At 38.5% G+C, this 18,953-nt stretch overlaps 1 protein-coding gene across 1 annotated transcript in view; it reads right to left on the bottom strand.

Annotated features, from left to right (window-relative positions):
- The window catches only part of CLNK (cytokine dependent hematopoietic cell linker), a 55,796-nt gene that overhangs the window by 31,980 nt on the left and 4,863 nt on the right, over positions 1-18,953 (bottom strand). Inside the window, exons 2-4 of the mRNA XM_010710415.4 lie at positions 18,188-18,236; positions 1,622-1,693; positions 616-665 (exon numbers count right to left, since the gene is read on the bottom strand). Of these exons, the coding sequence (XP_010708717.3) occupies positions 616-665; positions 1,622-1,693; positions 18,188-18,198 (133 nt within the window). The 5' untranslated portion in view covers positions 18,199-18,236. The remainder of the gene's footprint in view (positions 1-615; positions 666-1,621; positions 1,694-18,187; positions 18,237-18,953) is intronic.

Below are 18,953 nucleotides of genomic sequence, written 5' to 3'. Positions count from 1 at the left end.
AACATTTGAGAAAACTTCACATAACAAATAAACATAGTGTACCAAATAAATTTATCTGGATGGTTGTGCCCCGTTTAGTTAGATAATTTATGTACTTTGCATTAAGCATCTCTAAGCTCAGCCAAAGTTGTGAAACACAATAGCATTTTTCAAATGCTCGAAGAGGATCTGTGCTTCAGAAGTAAATGGGATTCAAATACATGCTTAGTACTGACCATAACTGCCACGGAATGAGATTCAGAGCTCCTATATCATTGTCCCATTGCTTTGGAAGAACAACAAAACAGATTGTTTTAAAAGCAGTGCATCCTTTTAAATTTCCTCAATTGCATTCTAGAAGTTATCAGCCTATGTGAGGTTTTCAGTTTCCAGCGAGATGATGACTCATATTCAACTTGTTTCAATGTATAGCATCACGAAGCTAACATTTTTTGGAGCAGCCTGGAACTAAACATCTTCTTATCTTCTTCATTAGCAGGTATCCAAGAACAATTTTTTTTTATGATGTTAAAATATTTTGGCCTTTCTTAATTAGGAGCTATTATTGACTGAGTAATCAGTATGGCAAAAAGATATGCTGCAGTACTTCTTTTTTCAGTACTAATAGAATTTTACCTTTTGGATGTATTTCCAGACTCATTTCTGCAAACAAACTTGGGCAAGAACTAAGGACATAAAAAAAAGATCCACTTAAATATTAGAAATTACCATTGATTATGAAAATTTTCAAACAGTCTAACTTAGCTGAACAAGTGCAAGCTGCAAGTACAATAATTTAAACTTGAAAAACAATTTGTTAGATATAGAAATTCAACATTTTTGGCAATCTCTTACAGCCTCGAATTTGGACAAGTAGAACTCTACTGATACTACAGATATTAATTTTAGACATAAGTATTGCAACAATCTTATTAATGCTTTTACATCTTCAGAACATGATTTGAGGGATGATTTTGCTCAGGGAAATAGGATCTAAATCTCTTTTAGCATGTAGCTGTTCCATTGCACATGGCTCCTTTCCCCTTTTGCCAACTCCCATAGGTATCACAATTTCCCCCAACCCTGTCATGATATTATTCCATCTTGCTTTAGGATGGAAATCAGCTAGTAGGAATATGTGGGATACACTGAGTTCAGAAGAAACACACTGACAGATTGATTTAACCCTATTGTCAAGGATGATAGTTCTTTCACTATCACCCTCTTTAGTTGCTGGTCCTTGGCCCCGTGTCAGCCTGACCAGCAGCATAAACAGATAATCAGTACTATAACTCAATATTCAGAAACAACAACTATTTTTCAATGAATATGCAGCCAGGGTTTACATTACGATTGTATTAACACACTCTTGTTTTACCTAATTTCTGAACACCCTTGGAATTACCCAAAGTTTGTGAAACAGCTGAGCTCCAAGTGCCCCACTATTCTAATTACAACATAATTTCTGTAAGCGGCAGCTTTTGAACACAATGAAGCTGAGTGGTTTCCTGTTTAGTGAGCAGTCAGTAAACCACAATAGATTCATTTGGTCTTTGCTGTTTGCTGCTTAGAGCATGGCCACATTAATAATAAAAGTTCTATTGAAGTTACTTATTGGCACCTTAAACAGCAATTTACTTACCTATTTTTTGGCAAAGTTTTCTTCTTCCCATTTGAATCTGTCGGGTGCTGTATCACTGTTTTCCTGTTAGTTCTGCCACAATTGAACAAAACTTACTGTTAGCAAGCAGTAGTAAGTAGAAAAGAAATGTGAATTTAAAATGAAATTATCAAATCTGGGAAAAATGTATGTAAATGATTCCCATCTCTACCCCAAACATAATTTTCTTATAGATATCAAAGTAACAGAGACCTGTTCTTTTGGCCCCCTGCTTCTGGTTGCTCTTGAGTTTAACTTTGAAACCTAATTTACTCATTTAAGATAATATTGATCTGAAATACAGAGGATTTCAGCTTTTACCCCTTAACTACTGGAAACCTCATTGTTAGTAGCAAAGGAAGATTATCTTGTCAAATAATGCCTATAGATTGTCAAGATGGTCATATTCTCTTGAACTCTTGGGCTTAGTCCCAAATTCATCTAAATTCATAGATCCTATAAACAGTATTGCCAAATAAAGATTTTTTTTTCTTATATGCACAAAAATTCTTAAAATAGAAGTTCTTAATATGTGAATGCACACACATTTTGTAATTCTCAGCATAAAAATACTAATGGCCACAAATGCAAAGACAAAAACACTAGAGGTAGGAGAAGACATGATTTTATTTAGTATAAGAAGTATTTTTTGAACATTGGCTATAATTGAATTCTGAACTTTTTGTATTTCTTAGTTTGCCAGACAAAACCTTTAGAAGCTTTGTCCCTAACAACCAGAAGTATAAATGGTTAAATTTTTCTTCTGAGTTATCTCTGTAGAACATCAGAAATACAATCAGTTAACTGATTTCTATCAGCTATATCCTCTTTGTAATTCATGTATAATCTTTTTTTTTTTCCTTTAAGAGAACCATTCCATTCTTCACAAAATTCTTTTGAATTCTTTTTAATGAAGTGCATATTTCAAATGCAAACCTTTACTGCATGTAAGCATTATGAGTACAATGAACACAATTTTTGTGCATTTGAATTTGCAGCATTCTTCCCTAACTCTTCTGTGTGATTAATTTCCCATTGTGCCTGAAAAGTGATCTGCAAGTTCTGTCTTGCCTACAGTGGGGAACTATTTTGATCTGCTTCATATGGCTTTGCCTGCATGTGGGATGCAGCGCTGAGGCTGAATACCTCTTTTGATGGCTACATCTGTAGTCCTTCAGAACTGCAGACATTTTAGAGGTAAGTAATAGCATAAAGTACAGGATTTATCACAAGCTCATGATGGGTTCAGAGTGTAGCAAAATACCTACCTTGCCTAAAAAGATTTCAAAAAGTCCTCCATCGCTTATTGCTTTAAAGTATTTCTATATGATTTCTTAAAGTTTCTATGTCTACAGTGCCAAAACATTTTGCCTTCATAGGATCTTCTGCTTTCTCTTGTCAGCACCACTGTTGACACTGTCACTGGAGTGACATTGCTCCCTCCTTATGCAAAAGGCGATGAGAAAGCTTCACCTAATGTAACTTAAGAGACTATGTTTTAGAACTTTTTCCATTTATTAAACATTTCAGACCGACCAGATGCAAAAACCTAAATTGTCTCTAACAGTGCAGTTTAGTGGCACAGAGAGAGCAGCAAAAGCTATTTAGCTCAAGGATCAATTTTCATTGTGTATGGCAAGAAGATATACTGAGGAAAAAATGTATGCTGGGCTTCCCATTACGTGATGTTTCACTAATATTTAATGGCAGACAAACTGTTATGGAGCATGTAAAGAAATCCAAATAACATTTACATTAATGTAAATTGAATTCCTCTCAATGGATTCTGTTGCAATAAGCTATGATTAATACATGATGAATTGGATGTATAAATGTTTGTGTTTCCAAATTTCAGAATTTCCCAGAGTCATGAAATGCGTAGCTATATTATGCCATCTGGAAGTTTATTTACTTCAGAGCATTTAAGGCGATTATTACAAGGGTAAATTTTACGTGCCAGGAGTAAAAAATGGCCAAATCAATAAATGAATGGAAAAAAGAGAAGAAGAAAGAAAAAAAAAAAAAAAAAAAAAAAAAGGAAAAGTCCTTTTCTTTCTGCCTTTGTTCTCTCTTTTCTTCTGTTTTAATAGTGAAATAACAACAAAAGTAACTATCATGTTCAGGGGCTTTCCTCTGCCTGCAGTATTCTACATGAAGCAACTCAATATTGCCTGATATTTTGTTCCATAAATTACTGTGTTCCAAACACTCTGCCATACTTCTGTGTTAAGTCCTTCTTCATGAGAGATTGTAAATGCCATCATTTGGCCCAAAGTATTCAAAAGCAATTCTCTATTGGTTAAACATTATTGAAGTTATCTGTTTTTGTAGTTACTTACTTTTGCAGCTATTTGCATATTTATTTGGTTTGGCAAAAATGTTTGAAAGCACTTCTCATAAAATGGATCCTCATTGTGCTGGGTGATTCACACTCATAAAGTCAAAGAATGCATAAAATGAGATAAGAGGTGGAAACCGCCTACAAGTGGAGTACAAAATAAGCTGAAGGTGGAAAAAGTTGGGCTAAAAGGAAAGGAATAAAATATGGAGTAAAATGGTTTTAAATTAATGGAAAGGAGATTTAGGTTAGTAGTTGGGGGAAAGTTTTTCACTGAGAGGCTTTCACTGAAAGCACTGGTGTAGGCTACTCAAAGAGGTTGTGGACGCCCCATCCCTGGAGGAATTCTCGACTAGATTGCATGGGTCCCTGTGCAGCCAGATCTAGTGCCTGATAGAGTGGGTGGCAGCCCTGCCCACAGAAGGGTTTGGAACTGGATGATATTAGAGATTCCTTCCACCCCAAGTCCTTCTATGACACAACGATTCTATGGAATCTATGGAATATATATATATATATATATATATATATATATATATATATATATATATATATGGAATATATATATATATGGAATATATATATGGAATATATATGGAGTCTGCAAGCCCGTGCTGACTGCAGACATCTGAAAGGGGTCAGTTTGAAAATCTAGGTACCTGTCAAACTTTGTATCATTACTACTATATAAAGTAGTCAGTATTATTATTGTCTACATAATTAAAACAGAAAGTTCCTAGTATTTATCATTCTGATTATCCCAATTCATGGCTTATTTTGCTAATAAGTGCTTACCAGGATGGTAAATGAAGGATGCTGTCAATTCAAAAAATAGCTTTTTTTTCTGGCATTGTGTCTAAATGCGCTATGCACGCCGCATGTGGCAGTGTGGTTAGATTTTAGGGACACTGCAATCATGAGGTCACTCTGTTAAATGATGCTTTGAAAGTGCATGGTACTGATAATTTCATTTTTTGGTAGCATCTTTCTCTACAGGCATAATTACCTAGCAGTATGGTTTGGAGTGGGAGGAGGCTTAGGTACTGTTTTTGTGGCCCCAATTAAGCAAAATTAAAGTCAGTAAGGCAGAAATAATGTTTAAATCTAGCAGCAGAGACTACTGTGAGACTCCCTCCCCCCCACTTTTGGAAGTGATACAGGCTAGTAAGAGAGATCGTGAATCTGGCTTGATTGGGCTAACTCACTATTGAAGAGAGTTTTGAAGTTGCTTCAACACTGTGATTCATTGCAACCTTGGGCAACAAACACACCATGGCTGGCCTCTTATTACAGCTCAAGAAGTATCCCTGAAAAATATGAGCCTAAATTTTCCTTTTCCTGAACCCCATAACTATGTGTAGGAGGACAGTGGAAGAGTTTCCCTGCACCATCCTTCCTAGGGGCAGCAGTGGTCATTTGGGGAGTGATGCCACTGGTGAGTGGGAGGTACATGGGGATTGCACCTCTAAGCTGGGTTGTTCTGGACCTTTAACAGGTTGACGTGGATCCTTTGTACCCCAAATTACCTCTGATTTTAAGTCCTTTTGAGATAGTTTGAGGCTAGCACAGTGTATGCTATGTATGCTTCTATGTATTTGATCTAATCTGCAGAGCTCCATACATGCTAGAATGAAGTTAATCATTGTAGCAGCCCATATGGGGCTGCATTTTGAATTTGTGGCTAAAACAGTGTTGATAACACATCACTGTTTTGGCTGTTGCTGAGCAGTGATTGCACAGCATCAGGCCTTGATTTTCATCCCAGTCTGTTTCTCATTGAGAAGTCTGGGAGTGAGAAGGAGCTTGGATGGGGTCAGCCAGGACAGTTGATCCCAACAGGCCAAGGGGATAGTGCATGCCATGTAACACTGCATTCAGCAATAAAAAATGAGGGAGGGTTTTTTTTGGAAGATGGACACTGTTTGGAGACCAGCTAGGCATTGCTCTACTCATGGGAGGTGGTGAGTGAAAGCCTTTGCATCACTTGTTTTTCAGGATGACAATTTTTAACACAGGCACATAAATATAAGCATCATCCAGGTCTGACGCAAAGGCCCAACCGCTTTTCTGAAATCTTTCCCAGACAGTGTCCAGAAAAAAAAACAAACCTGTTCTTTTGCTTTTAATTTGTAAAGGTCAGCTTTTATGAATCAGTAATAAGATCATCCATGAAAGTATTGTATGCTGTGCTGTTACAACAGAAAAAAATGCATAAACGGATGCTGATATGATTCATGTGTTGAAGCTGCTTCAGCTCTGGCTCTACAAGCATGTCAAGTAGGAAGAGACTTTAGCTAAGGGAATGTTAGGAGCATAATAGTAAATATTAAAGGTTATATTCTCTTAGCATAATTATATATCTGATCATTTGAAAATCTGTTTAATTACAACTGGCATTATTCATCTGAATTATCTTCTTCAAAAAAAAGGTGCTGTAGGTTTCCCTGAAAACCTTTAAAATGACATACATAGAAACACCCCAACCAGTCTTCATAGTATCAGTTCAAATAACCATGTAGAATCACAGATGAAGTGAAAATTATTTAATTACCCTATTGGTTAAATATGGATTTGGAAGTCCTGAATTGAAACATTTTCTTGGTGCCAAACTGCATTAACAGTGAGAAAAATGATAGCTAATTGAAACTTCACTTATAAAATATTGGAAGATATTAAAACTGCCTTTATCAAGAAACAGATCCCTGGTGAAGTTTTCATGACTCCTATTTCTGTAATATGGGATAGGATAGGTATTCAGGGTGCCAATTAAGATACACAGAAAACACTTGTATTTGTGTTACAGATTTATATTCATCTTGTTTGGAGTTGCTGTAATGAATCCTAGCCCAGTGACTTTGCACTGATTGAAAGAGGTTCAAAAGAGAAAAAAGTGATTACCCATTGTGGCTGAGGAAAGGAATGGCATGTCACTAAGGTCTCTTTCAAGTCAAATGGTGGTGATCTTGGAAGGAAAAGAAGGATACTCAACTCTATTTGCAAACAGAAGCTGCCCTTTATAGTGGCAAAGTGGAGATTTATGTTTTGTTGTGTGTGTGATACCATACTGTGCACAGAAATGCCTGGAAAAGGTTTGGTGTTTGGCACAGATTTCTCCTCAGAACTTCTCTATCAAATCAAGCAAAACATATTCAAATAGCAACCGTGTGTTTTGTAACACTTCAAGACAAATGCTGCAATATAATATAAACCACATTGCAAAGCTTACTCAAGGGGGTGTGGCATGAATATTTTGCTCTTGAATAAAGGAGCATGAACCATGAGGCTGTCTCCTCTGTGCCTTACCCTTCTGGTATGTCTCCTAATGGTAATACAATGCAAAAGGCGGCACCTTCTGTATACATACATATATAAATATATATATTTGTATGTATATATTTATATATATGCAATATGAACTTGTTTAAGGATAGCAACCAGTTCAGTAATCTCAGTGCAAACACATGTATTTTGTTGGATGCATGTAGCTTCAGCCCCTGTAAAGCAGGCGGAGTACATGTTGTCAGGAGAGTGGGGGCCCTGGGTATCTGAAAGGTTTTCATATTTTTTAGTCCAAGTAGTTAAATACTAATTTGAGTGTGACTAAGGAAAGTTCTTAATGCATGTAAAATGGCTTATAGGAACATAATAATGAAAGTATACTTTTGAAATGCTGTGATTTTTTTGACTATAGAAATCAGAGTAATTCAATTACAACTGCTCATCTGAATTTGGTCCTGGGATGATACTAACACTTCACAGAAGTATAGGATTGCATCACTGCAGCTATTTTCATGTTCATGTTTCTTAACTTCTCTGTAGGTCCTTGGGATTTTTGGCATCTAAACAGTAGAGAGTTTCTTCTGGAATGAAGAACAAACATCCAAATGAGAAACAAATGTGTTTTACTTTTTCATGAAGGTCTTGGTAACAGACACTCTCTGAGGACTTGCTAAATTTGAAGCATTCCCTCTGCTTGCAGTGTCTTTCAAAAGGTTCATCTACATATTTCAACCTGTTTTCACTTCTGCTTCTTATAAACAATATATTTTCCAGATGTGTTCTGTGTAGCTACCTGGAAGGATTTGTACTGGCTTTCTAAGTCCATGCATTAGGATACTCTGTTTATCTCTGCCCTTGCATCTTGCAATGATGAGTGCAAATCCCTGTTCACCTGGGGAAGTCTGAGGAAAAATATTTAACTTAATTATCTCCCTAGTGCTTGGGGACTGCCTGGTGTGAGAAGGGAAGCCAAAGCCTTCTAGCTTTCCACTTAAAGAACACTGAGTTATTCCATTCTCAGCAGACGATGTTTTATCATCTTCCTCCACAGATGAGCAATATCCTGGGAAGCAAGCAAGCAGATTATATCTTATCTTAGAGCATGCAGTGTTGGCTGGGGCTACTTGCCAGAATGTGGGGAGGAACTGCAACTCAGAGCTGCTCAGGGTACTGTCAATAGGTATACCCCTTTCTAGCAGACAGGGGAGTCTGGCTATCTTCCCATAGCTCCAGGCAAACCTGCTGCTTCTGGAGACATTTGACTCTGAGTTAACTGTTGGAACTGAAACTCCCTCCTTAATGCTGAAATACTGATGGCGTGCTGCTGCTCTACAACAGCAAATCATAAAATAAGCTGAGCAGACGTATTGCACGTGACAGGCAAGTAACTAGATTGAACTAAAAGAATGTGCTGTATTCCCATCCCTCCATGCCCATCTGCTGTCAGGAGGGAGCTGGTAGGTAAGCAGATTTCAATTTAATTTCACTCTGTCTGAGTCAGGGTGGAGTAACCTTCATAGGAATATAAAAATGGATCCTTCCACCATGGCCATAGAGTCTAATTTCAAGTATGGCTCTTAGTATCCAGAAGAGTAAAATTATCCTGCTCAAAGCAGAAAGGGAATATGTATCTAAAGAAAAAGACTTCAGTTTACTGCGGTTGCACTGTAAACCTATATCCATGTCCTTAGTATCTGTGAACCAGAGAATATTATGCTGCAGTTACAAGCTGCCTGTGAAATCCTGTTTAGAAGTGGATGAAAATGACTGCTCTGTGTATTCTCACAAGAGTGGTTTCCATGGTGAATTTGAGGTATGTATAGTAGTCATACTTCTAAGTTAAAAGGAAGGCAAGAAAGTGTTGCCAGCAGGAGCAGGAAGGTGATCATCCCTCTGTACTCAGCTCTAGTGAGGCTGCATCTCAAATACTGTGTTTGGTTTTGGGCCCCTCACTACAGAAAAGACACTGAGGCCCTGGAATGTATTCAGAGAAGGGCAGCAAAGACGGTGAGAGGTCTGGAGCACAAATATTATGAGGAGTAGCTGAGTGAACTGGGATTGTTCACTCTGGAGAAGAGGGCGCTCAGAGGAGGCCTTATAGCTCTCTACAACTATATAAAAGGAGGTTGTGGCAAGGTGGGCCACTTGAAACTAGCAATAGGACTGGGAGAATAGCCTCATGTTGCATCAGGGGAGATTCAGGTTGAATTTTAGGAAAAACTTATTTTCCAAAAGAGTAGTCAGGTGCTGTAATGAGCTGTCCAGTGAGGTGATCAAGAAATGTTTGGTGGGGAAATATTGGTGGTAGGTGGATGGTTGGACTGGATGATCCTGGAGGTCTTTTCCAATCTTGGTGATTCTATGATTCTATCTGTACATCTTATGAAATTATCTTTCATTTATATGCTTACTATTCTAGTTTTGGAATCATGAGCAAATGACAAACAAATATGTATATGATAGCTATCAACATCTCCTAAACACAAAGTTGTTCATGGAAGATAGCAAATAGTAAAACAAGAGAAAGGGTTGTGCTAAACAAGTTATATTGCCTATTTAAATATTCATGTCACTCAGATCGGGATCCTTAAATATAAATTAGGTGTTTTAATTAATGCTGTTGGCTCTCTGTGGGCAGTCATTTCTGAAAAGACTTCTCTACTAGCTGTAGCCAAATGCCTCTGAAAATTTAAAAAAACCCTCCACTTAAGACAGAGTTCAACTTCTTCTGTTCAAGAACTCATGTCCTTCACCAGTCCTATAAGCTTATTTGTTTCTCTTCCTGATTAATCCTAAATTATCCCTCTTCTTGCATTATACCACTCTTGTGCAGTTGTAGCCTACTCCTATATTTGGGTAGTTGCTCAGTCTTGTGGCTTTCTGGGATTTCAGGTCATATTGCCTGACAGCTATAGACCTGAATGGTGAGATGTCTACACAAAAAGCTTATAATGGAGAGGGACTGGAGTGGAATAAACTACACTGTTTCTGAAGCCTTTCTAGTTAATGCCTGATTCTGGCATCAGACAAAGATGTAAACCAGATACATTTCACAGGCTGAACAACATTCCTTTTTGAAAAGATTTCTAAAATCATCACTTTTAATTACAGCCTAATATATAGTCTTTATCCAAGTTCTCTTGAAGATGGTTCAATAGAAGCAGAAACAGAGTCCAGGAATCACAAATAGACATACTATTCTGTCAGTAAGTGTGCAACAGAGTTTCTGGGTCCAGTTTTTCTGTAATGCATGAAGACTTGAAGGTGATAAAATTTAGACTGTCCTTTAAAAGTTGTACATCCTTTGTGCTGTGAAGTGGCTTTGGAATCAGAACAGGTGGGCTTTGGATCCACACTGGGCTAGTTAACTTCCTACTGGGGTCAATGGTTTATTTTCATTTCAGTACTTATTTCTTGCACGTAGCAACTTTAGTTGTGTCAGATATTGCTTAGAGGAGCAGAGATAGAGTATCTTAGTGCCTGGGGAGTCCACAACAGTTAAGCTACTTGGTAAAAATCAATACTGCTAACTTAATGGCATAACCTTCTAAAAACACTTACTTCACCTCTGCTACATCTGCAGTCTATGGCAGAATAATTAATATTACACTGCTTAATCATCAAGTTCATTCATATTCTACTGAATGACCTAGGACCAAATAAGATTGTGAAAAAATTTCCATAGGTCTAACCGTACCACTGCTGCCAGCCTATATCTGGATACTGTAGGGTTTACAGGATCCAACTTAAATTTAGCACTTCAATCTAGATCTCAAATTCTAGTTCTAAACCTTAAAGGCAGCTCAGGGACACTTGCAAACTGCTCATCATCACCTGAGTGCACTAATAGACCTTAATGGCCTTGACAAGTCTCACCTGGTGCTTCCCCACATGCCTGCCAATGAGTAAAGACCCCCCATTCAGCTCAGCCCAGAGCTGTCAGACCCTACCCAGCAAATAATGCCACTGAAGTGTGAACTTCCAGCTCAGTGACATCCACGTCTGGCTATAGACTCTGTTGATTCAAGCCAAAACCTACAGAAGGTCTTCCTAACCTAACCTTGAACCCACCTCATCATGTTGGAGCTGCTCAGTAATTGTGGGGTTGTGTTTATTTACTTCACCAGATATGATTGTAACCCTGGCCAGCAAATGACTTCCTGGCTTGATGCTAGCCTAGCCCTGCCTTCCTGCCACCAACTTGCTTCACCATCTGGATCGGTGGAGCCTAGATGCTGTCCCTAGGTGTGCTTTGATCATCTGGCTGGGATGGTGGATGGACCAGGATGGACAGACCTGTCATGCTCCTCAGCTTCTGTCCCTTGCGGCAGCCCTTATCATAACTCTGATGAAGTCCACCCAGCATACTAAGTTTAGTTCCAATAAGAAGTATTTACTGGTAAGGACTATGGTCCTAGCCCCACAAGTCTCATCAGCATTCAGCTGCATGATGTCCTTTCCAGTTTTTATAGTCTGAGAACATTATACTACCTAATAGTGCATGCCCTTCATTTAACTCCAAATGCTCTGCTATTCTGTAATAAGCTCTAGTTTCTTTAGTCTCAATCTTCAGTACTATATCTGATTATGCTCTAAACTAAAAAAATACTCCAGTATTCTGTATCCACACCACCCCCATTATCAACTGACTTCACACTTCTACTGACTGCTTTCATCTTAGCCCCCAGTTCTTTCTGTGTAACTACAGTTTGACAGAGACTCGTGGGTACTTGGCTGGATACTTGAGATTTTTTGATCATAGTAATAGAAAGAAAAATGCTGAGGACCACCTAGCACAGTTCATTTCTCTGATTCCTTTGAATGATTAGTTCCCTGTTGTGACCAATTTCATGTTTTTAATCATTTGTCTTGATGTGCCTTCCATTCCTAGAAATAGAACCAGAGCAATGTTTCACATAATAAGGGAAGTACCAAAAATCAAGAATATCCAATTCTGTGCTAAGAGCATAAGGGCTGCCACCTGCTAAAGCTTTACTCTTGCAGCTACAGTTCCAGTCATGCTTATGGAACCACTAGTTCACAGTCTGAACCAGTGATTGAGCACCTGGTGAGGGGACATGGGAGAACAAGTGCAAGCAATTCACCTATTTGATGGGAAAGGGTAGATCCAGGTTCCACCCCTTCCTAGCCTCATCTAAGAGATGGCAACTGAAAGGGAAGTATCTCTCATTGGAGATTGTCTCCTTTGCAAGTTTGCTGTGAGCTCTGATTCTCTGAAATGGTAAGATTTTTTTTTTTATTTATTACTGAATTGTAACCACTACATTTCTTGGGTGATCTAAGATTGGTTAAAGGCAACTCTATGAGCTGCCTCTTATCCCTACAAAAGCTTTCTTAGGGGCTAGAGTTGATATAAAGTACCTTTAAAAATCAAAACCTTTCTTTAAGTACTGCTATATGAATTGGTAAGCTGAATTTATGTGTACAAATTTTTGAAGTTTAAGTAGTTAGTATGTGAGGGAAAGCAGATAGGAAGGAAATCATTAGTGTGTTCAGATCAAAACCACAGGAGCATCATCTGCTCTACCAGTTGCTGGAATGTTGACCTTAATGTAACTACAACAGCTTCTGCAAGCTGGGCTCTGTATTGCAGAGCAGGGAGAAACGTAATGGCTTTGAACTCTGCTTCCCACTCTACTTATGTTAGATGTATATTAGCTGCTAAGAAGGAAGAATTAGAATGGAAATGAATATTGCATCGGGGAAAAAGATGGGTAATCAGCATTACAAGCATGCCTCTACTGTGACACAGTTAAATAAAAGTAACGTTTTAGTATCAATGAGTTATCACTTTTGCCTACTTCCCTATTCATATACCATCTAGAAAAGCATTCTACAATGTCTCATAGCAATACCTCACTTTAAAACTTTCAATATTAAAGGGAAAATCCAACATTTAAAAATAACAGATGGGTATGTAGTGAATACAGAGCTGTATTTCACTCTTGGGGCTTTGTGGCAATTCAGAAGCCACTTGAGTTACATGCTCATGGTTAATAAAATCAGCAGAGCCACTCCAGTTAATTACAGCGTTCTATTTGTTCTGTAGTTTCTTATTTTACTTCAAGTTCCAGTAAGAAATGGATAAGATATAATCCCTCCAAAGATAATGTGCTGCCCTTTTTTTCAAAAAACAAACAAAAAATAAAACCACAAAACTTCACAGCTGTAGACAAAATGTAAACTCCATCATGGAATAAGAGATACACTTTAATTTGTCTTTCACAGAGCAGCTTAATTGACAGTAATTCCAGACTGACCAGATAACAAACATTGTATTGCTTCTCATAGAGAGCTAGTAAAATGGAGTTTTGCCTTCTGCCCGGTGAAGAAATAGGAGCTGTAATGAGTACGTAGAAAGGACTATTAAGGAACATGGAGCTGTCTCCAGTTTCTTTTAGTTTTTCGACCTGATTTCACTTCATTCTCTACTTGTTGTCTTTTTTTTTTTTTTTTTTTTTCCCCCCCAATGTTTTCTGAAGAAAATGTGTGGCTAAATAGACTAGTCTGTGTTCTTCATCAAATAATTGAGGCAATGTAAAATAAATCTACCACACCAAGAAAATCTGGAGAAGTTTGAGCCCTTTTTGCAAGGAAGACTATAAATTATTGACTTAGTATTTTCATTAAAAAGAAAAAGGGTAAGCTCTTGTTAGTACAGCTTCATTTCAGAAGAAATAAAACCAATGACTAAAAAATGGAATGATTGCATCTCCCTCAAAAGCCTATCCACTCTTGGCTCCATACCCCTTACAGACAATGGATCAGCAGGAATTTTCCTTTTGTTTCCCTTGGTCAGGTCTGGACCAAGGTCTTCTCTTTAGACTGCAAATTCACGTGGCAGAGGAGAATGGTAGACCTATATCAGAGACTTGATAGAGGGGAGGTATGTGGATTGATCTAGGAAACAGCATTTAGAAATACGTCATGAGGATTGCTTTATTCCTTTATTTTTTTCCCCTAAATGTGGTGTCTCTAGTTGGGAGCTCCTTCTCACTGTGCCTTACACAGCAGCAAAAGCCCCTGCCTTGCTCTTAGCTCTCCTTCCAGATAACCAAGTGTTTGGGCTATTTCTGAGCAAAATTTGTGCAATGAATTTATCCCTCTGCATAGTAGTACTGGCCTTTCTACAGTGAACTTGGCTAGGTTGTGAAATAATTCCTTGGTATAATGGATGAATATTTCAAAAGCCTTGACTGATCACAGGAACCATTCTACTTGACACACTAATAAAGGCGAATCTCACTTCCAGCACCTTACGAAACTACAGGAGGCATATTTGTGATTCTTTGAAAAGGAAAGCCTGTGACAAATGTAAATTATTCACAAATGCTAAGACATCTACTTCATCTAAATAATATTTTAAAGTGTAGCTGTATTTCCCACTAAAGCTTGTTTTAAAATGGTAAATTAATGTTATAGATGATTTCTAATTCATTAAAATTTGTAGAGTTCTATAGCTGATGCTGGAAATCTTTATATAGTAAAACCTACTGTGTGTTGAAGCTGGCATCTTCCAGCCGCAGTTACAGCTGTGGCATTGATGCCTTTGAAGTACTCACAGCTGGGGCTGGAGCTCCTCCCTGCAGACAAAAAAAAAAAAAAAAAAACAAAACAAAACAAAAAAAAAAACAACAAAAAAACCTGCTAGCTTAAAACATAGGCTTTAAATTTGCTGCAGCTTAGTTGGAACTTGACTTAAAGATTTGATTTTCAGTGCAGAAAGCCATTTTTGCATCTGCTTCAAAGGCAGGTGATACCACAACATCTCCAGTCTCAGGTGTAGTTAAAAACCCACTCCAATGGCAAAGATAAGCCACCGGCTTTAAAACATAGGTTTAAATTCATTTTATTGCTGAGTGTCTGCTACGTGTAAAGACCTTAGCTTAAATTTGAGCCTCTTTCCCATGCAAAATGTCATTTAATCAATGGCAGTGTTTCTAATGTACCCATCGCCCTTCTCTTTGAATATCTCTGCCTGCTGCTCAGCAGGAGTTTTTTCCAGAACAAGCAGAAAGTGAGCTCTCTGGGTTCAGACTCCTTGGTGCAAACCAGCAGGGCTTTCTGCTGAGCTGCCCCTACCTGAGAACACTTCAAAGGAGGAGCCGCAGCAGGAGCCCAAGCTGAAACTGAAAGCACTGTGTTTTATCTAGTGTGGGGGGTTTCAAGAGTCCTCAGCCTCGAGGGCAACTTGTTCATTTAAAAAATGTTTTTAAAGTGGTTTGTTATATGGCTGCTGTAAGACCTTGAAGAAAGTAGTTCTAGCCACATATAGTTTTCAATATGTTTCTTTCCTTCTGGTCAGCTTTATGAGAAAACAAAATAGAAAAAGGAATGAGCCTGCTCTTTCAGAAGTGATGTCATCCCTATTTTGATGCTGCATCCACAGAACAAGAGAATATGGAAAAGTGAACTGCAAGGGTTGCTTGTTCTTTTCAGTGTTCTTTTATTATGTACAAAGTCAGTGCCATTTTAGACGTTGTTCTCCTTCTCAGTATTCCTGTTATTTTTCCTTGAGTTATGCCTTTACTGCTTAGGCCAAGTGATACTGCAGTGTGGTTTGGAGAGATTTGGAAATGTATGCTTGAGGATGAAGGAGTACGCTGACTTTAACATAGCTTAAGCTCATGGACTTAAAGGTGTTAATGTATTTACTTCTCATTGATTTCCATATTAGAGGAAATACGTGGATTCATTTTTCTTCAGTTAGGAAGGAAACACCTTTGCATCTCTTCTGAAGTTTTCTATTACTTTAATTTTTTTTTGTATTATTATTGTACTGACTATAACTCTGATACTACAAATACTAAATGACTTTATACACAATTTTTTTTCCACAAAAATATCCTGATCAGATTCACAGGCATGTGCTTCACTGCTGGTGGATCTAGCAAATACAGCAGTTTATTTACTGATTACTGAATTCCTGTATTTATAGAACACCATAAGTCAAGGTTCAAATTCATATTTTGTCATAATTTTGGATTTTTTAAAAATGCTTTCAAGATAATATGCTTGCATAGTGCATCAGTCCTGCAACTGATCAGTCAGCCTCAAGAAGGCAGTTAACCTAAAATGGTGAGCTAAATAGCTGTATAATTAGCAGTAACAGCTATAGCAAAGTATAGATCTGATGGGTCTAGCAAAACCTCAGGAACTATTCTTTATTTTCCAAATCAGACATGCCCCTTCCTGTTCCTAAATCTAGCATCTTCTAGAAGTCTAACTCCCTTTACCTTGTGTTGTATTTTCTGTGAAAGCTCAGAAAATAGATACTTATGAAGACTTCCCATTTAGATAAGAGTGAGCTCTGAAAAGGGAAAGAATCTTCTTTCTCCCAGCTGAACAAGAACACTGCAAGTGCAGCCTAGGTATCATTTTTCAGATAGTTAGAACTGATACCAGCTGTCATACAAATTCTCTCTTACAGTGCTAGTGCAAAAAAAAAAAAAAAAAAAAAAAAAGCCATAACATGCATTTGTTGTAGGTTATGATTCATACGCACTTGCAAGTTCAACTTGCCCCTCCCCCCCGTGCATAACACCTGGTTGTGTGTCTTTGTATCAGGAGAGATTTCAGCCCAGGTGAACCTAATAAAGCTAGTTTTAGCTCCAGATCTGCAGTGCTCAGGTGAGTAATTTTGAATAATGAGCTGCTTTGGGTGCATTACTACCAGTTGTCAGCTGTGAGTAGTTTCAGCTAATTTCTTTACTAAATTGAGTTACAGAGTGTTTCTGCAGTAACTGATTTTGGTGTCTGGTGTGCTTAAAAACCAAAAGAAACCTCAAAAAGTCAACTCCATGAATTTTCAAGTTCAGATTCTCTAGTGAAAATCAGCTTCACAAGCAGGAAACATTATGAAATTGGCTGCTGGGGAGCTCAGAGGGCTTTTCAACTGTAGCCTGTGCTCAGTCCAGTTCAGTGAATTCTAGGGATCCCTTGGTGTTTGTGGAAAACTTGAGGTGATTCTGGATGGTGTAACATAGCCTGAACAAAGGAAAACCAGCCACCCCCTGAAAAAGCCTCTTGCTGCTGCTGAATAGTAAGTCCTCTTATTACCAGTGAAAAATTCCTGACTTCAGGTTTTTTTTTTTTTTAAACATCCTTGTAGATCAATCCATTAACATGTAATTCTGGAACTGCTCTGAAAAAAAGCCTTATCCTCAAACATCCCTGTTTAAAAGAGACATAGAAGGTAGTGTTTCCAGTGAAGGGCATCACAGTGGGTTTTGGTAAGCTTGCACTGCATGCTGGGGTGTGCTATGGAGTTTGCACATGATTTCAGATAAATGATTCTGGCCATGCATTCAGTGCATTTAACTGGCTTCAGAACCAAGCCTAGACTTTGCCTATCCACAGTTACTGCCAGATCTTCCTATGAGCTAATTCCAGGATGCTGTAGCTACTTTTCCATGGTTTAGGAAGATCCTTCAGTTTATCTATCTTCTGAGACCTGTGGAAGCTGTATATGCATAATCTGTGCTGTCTTCATTGCTTCCCTGCATCCCATGAGCATTGGCTTGTGACCATTGCCAGGCTGATGGCTCTGCAGCCTCCTAAAAAAAAAAATAATCCAGGAAATGCTCTGCTAGAATGATGGATGAGTTTTATATACTCAACATGTGCAAACTCAGAGGTAAATGTAACGGGGTTAAGGACACTCTTGAGAAATTCTCTATGAGGAGTGATTTTTAGATCTAGGAGGTGAGGCAGGTGATGACAGTTTCAGAAAGGACCAAGGTGGAAGGCAGAGACAGATTACAGAAGATGCAGAAAGACAGACTCTCTGTAACTTTTAGTTACAAGCAAGAAGTGTAGAAGTGAAACATAATAACATCAATAACAAAATGTAGTAACTACTAAGTATAGAGTGCCAGAGAGGCTGGCAAACGTTCAAGTACAATACTTACTCTTTGTTCATAATTCCTGATTTGTGGAAATGCAAATCACCAAGTAAGCCTACAATAAGAAAGAAAATGTAGAGTCTTAAAAAACCTGTATTTTTTTTTTTTTTTTCCCCGAAGCTAGAAAGGAATCTAAAATCACAGAATTGCAGAATCATAGGAGTTGGAAGGGACCTCCAAAGATTGAGTCCAACCCCCCTGCCAAAGCAGGTTCCCCACACCAGATCACACAAGTAGGTGTCCAGGCAGGTCTTGAATATCTCCAGAGAAGGAGACTCCAACCTCCCTGGGCAGCCTGTTCCAGTGCTCCGTCACCCTCACCGTGAAGAAGTTCTTGCACACATTTGTGTGGAACTTCCTATGCTGCAGTTTCTGGCCATTTCCCCTTGTCCTGTCTCCACGCACCACTGAAAAGAGACTGGCCTCACCACTCTGCCCCCCACACCTTAGATATTTATAAACCTGGATCAGATCCCCTCTCAGTCTTCTTCTCTCAAGGCTAAACAGACCCAGCTCACTTAGCCTTTCTTCATAGGGGAGATGCTCCAGGCCCTTCACTATCTCTGTGGTCCCCTGCTGGACTCTTTCCAAGAGATCCCTGTTTTTTTTGTACTGGGGAGCCCAGAACTGGACACAGTACTCCAGATGAGGCCTTACCAGGGCAGAGTAGAGGGGGAGGATCACCTCCCTCGACCTGCTGGACACGCTCTTCTTAATGCACCCCAGAATGCCATTGGCCTTTTTGGCCACGAGGGCACACTGCTGGCTCATG

Source organism: Meleagris gallopavo, chromosome 4, assembly GCF_905368555.1.
Source record: "Meleagris gallopavo chromosome 4, MGAL_WU_HG_1.1, whole genome shotgun sequence".
Taxonomy (NCBI): domain Eukaryota; kingdom Metazoa; phylum Chordata; class Aves; order Galliformes; family Phasianidae; genus Meleagris; species Meleagris gallopavo.
This window is presented reverse-complemented; position numbering and strand designations above follow the sequence as displayed.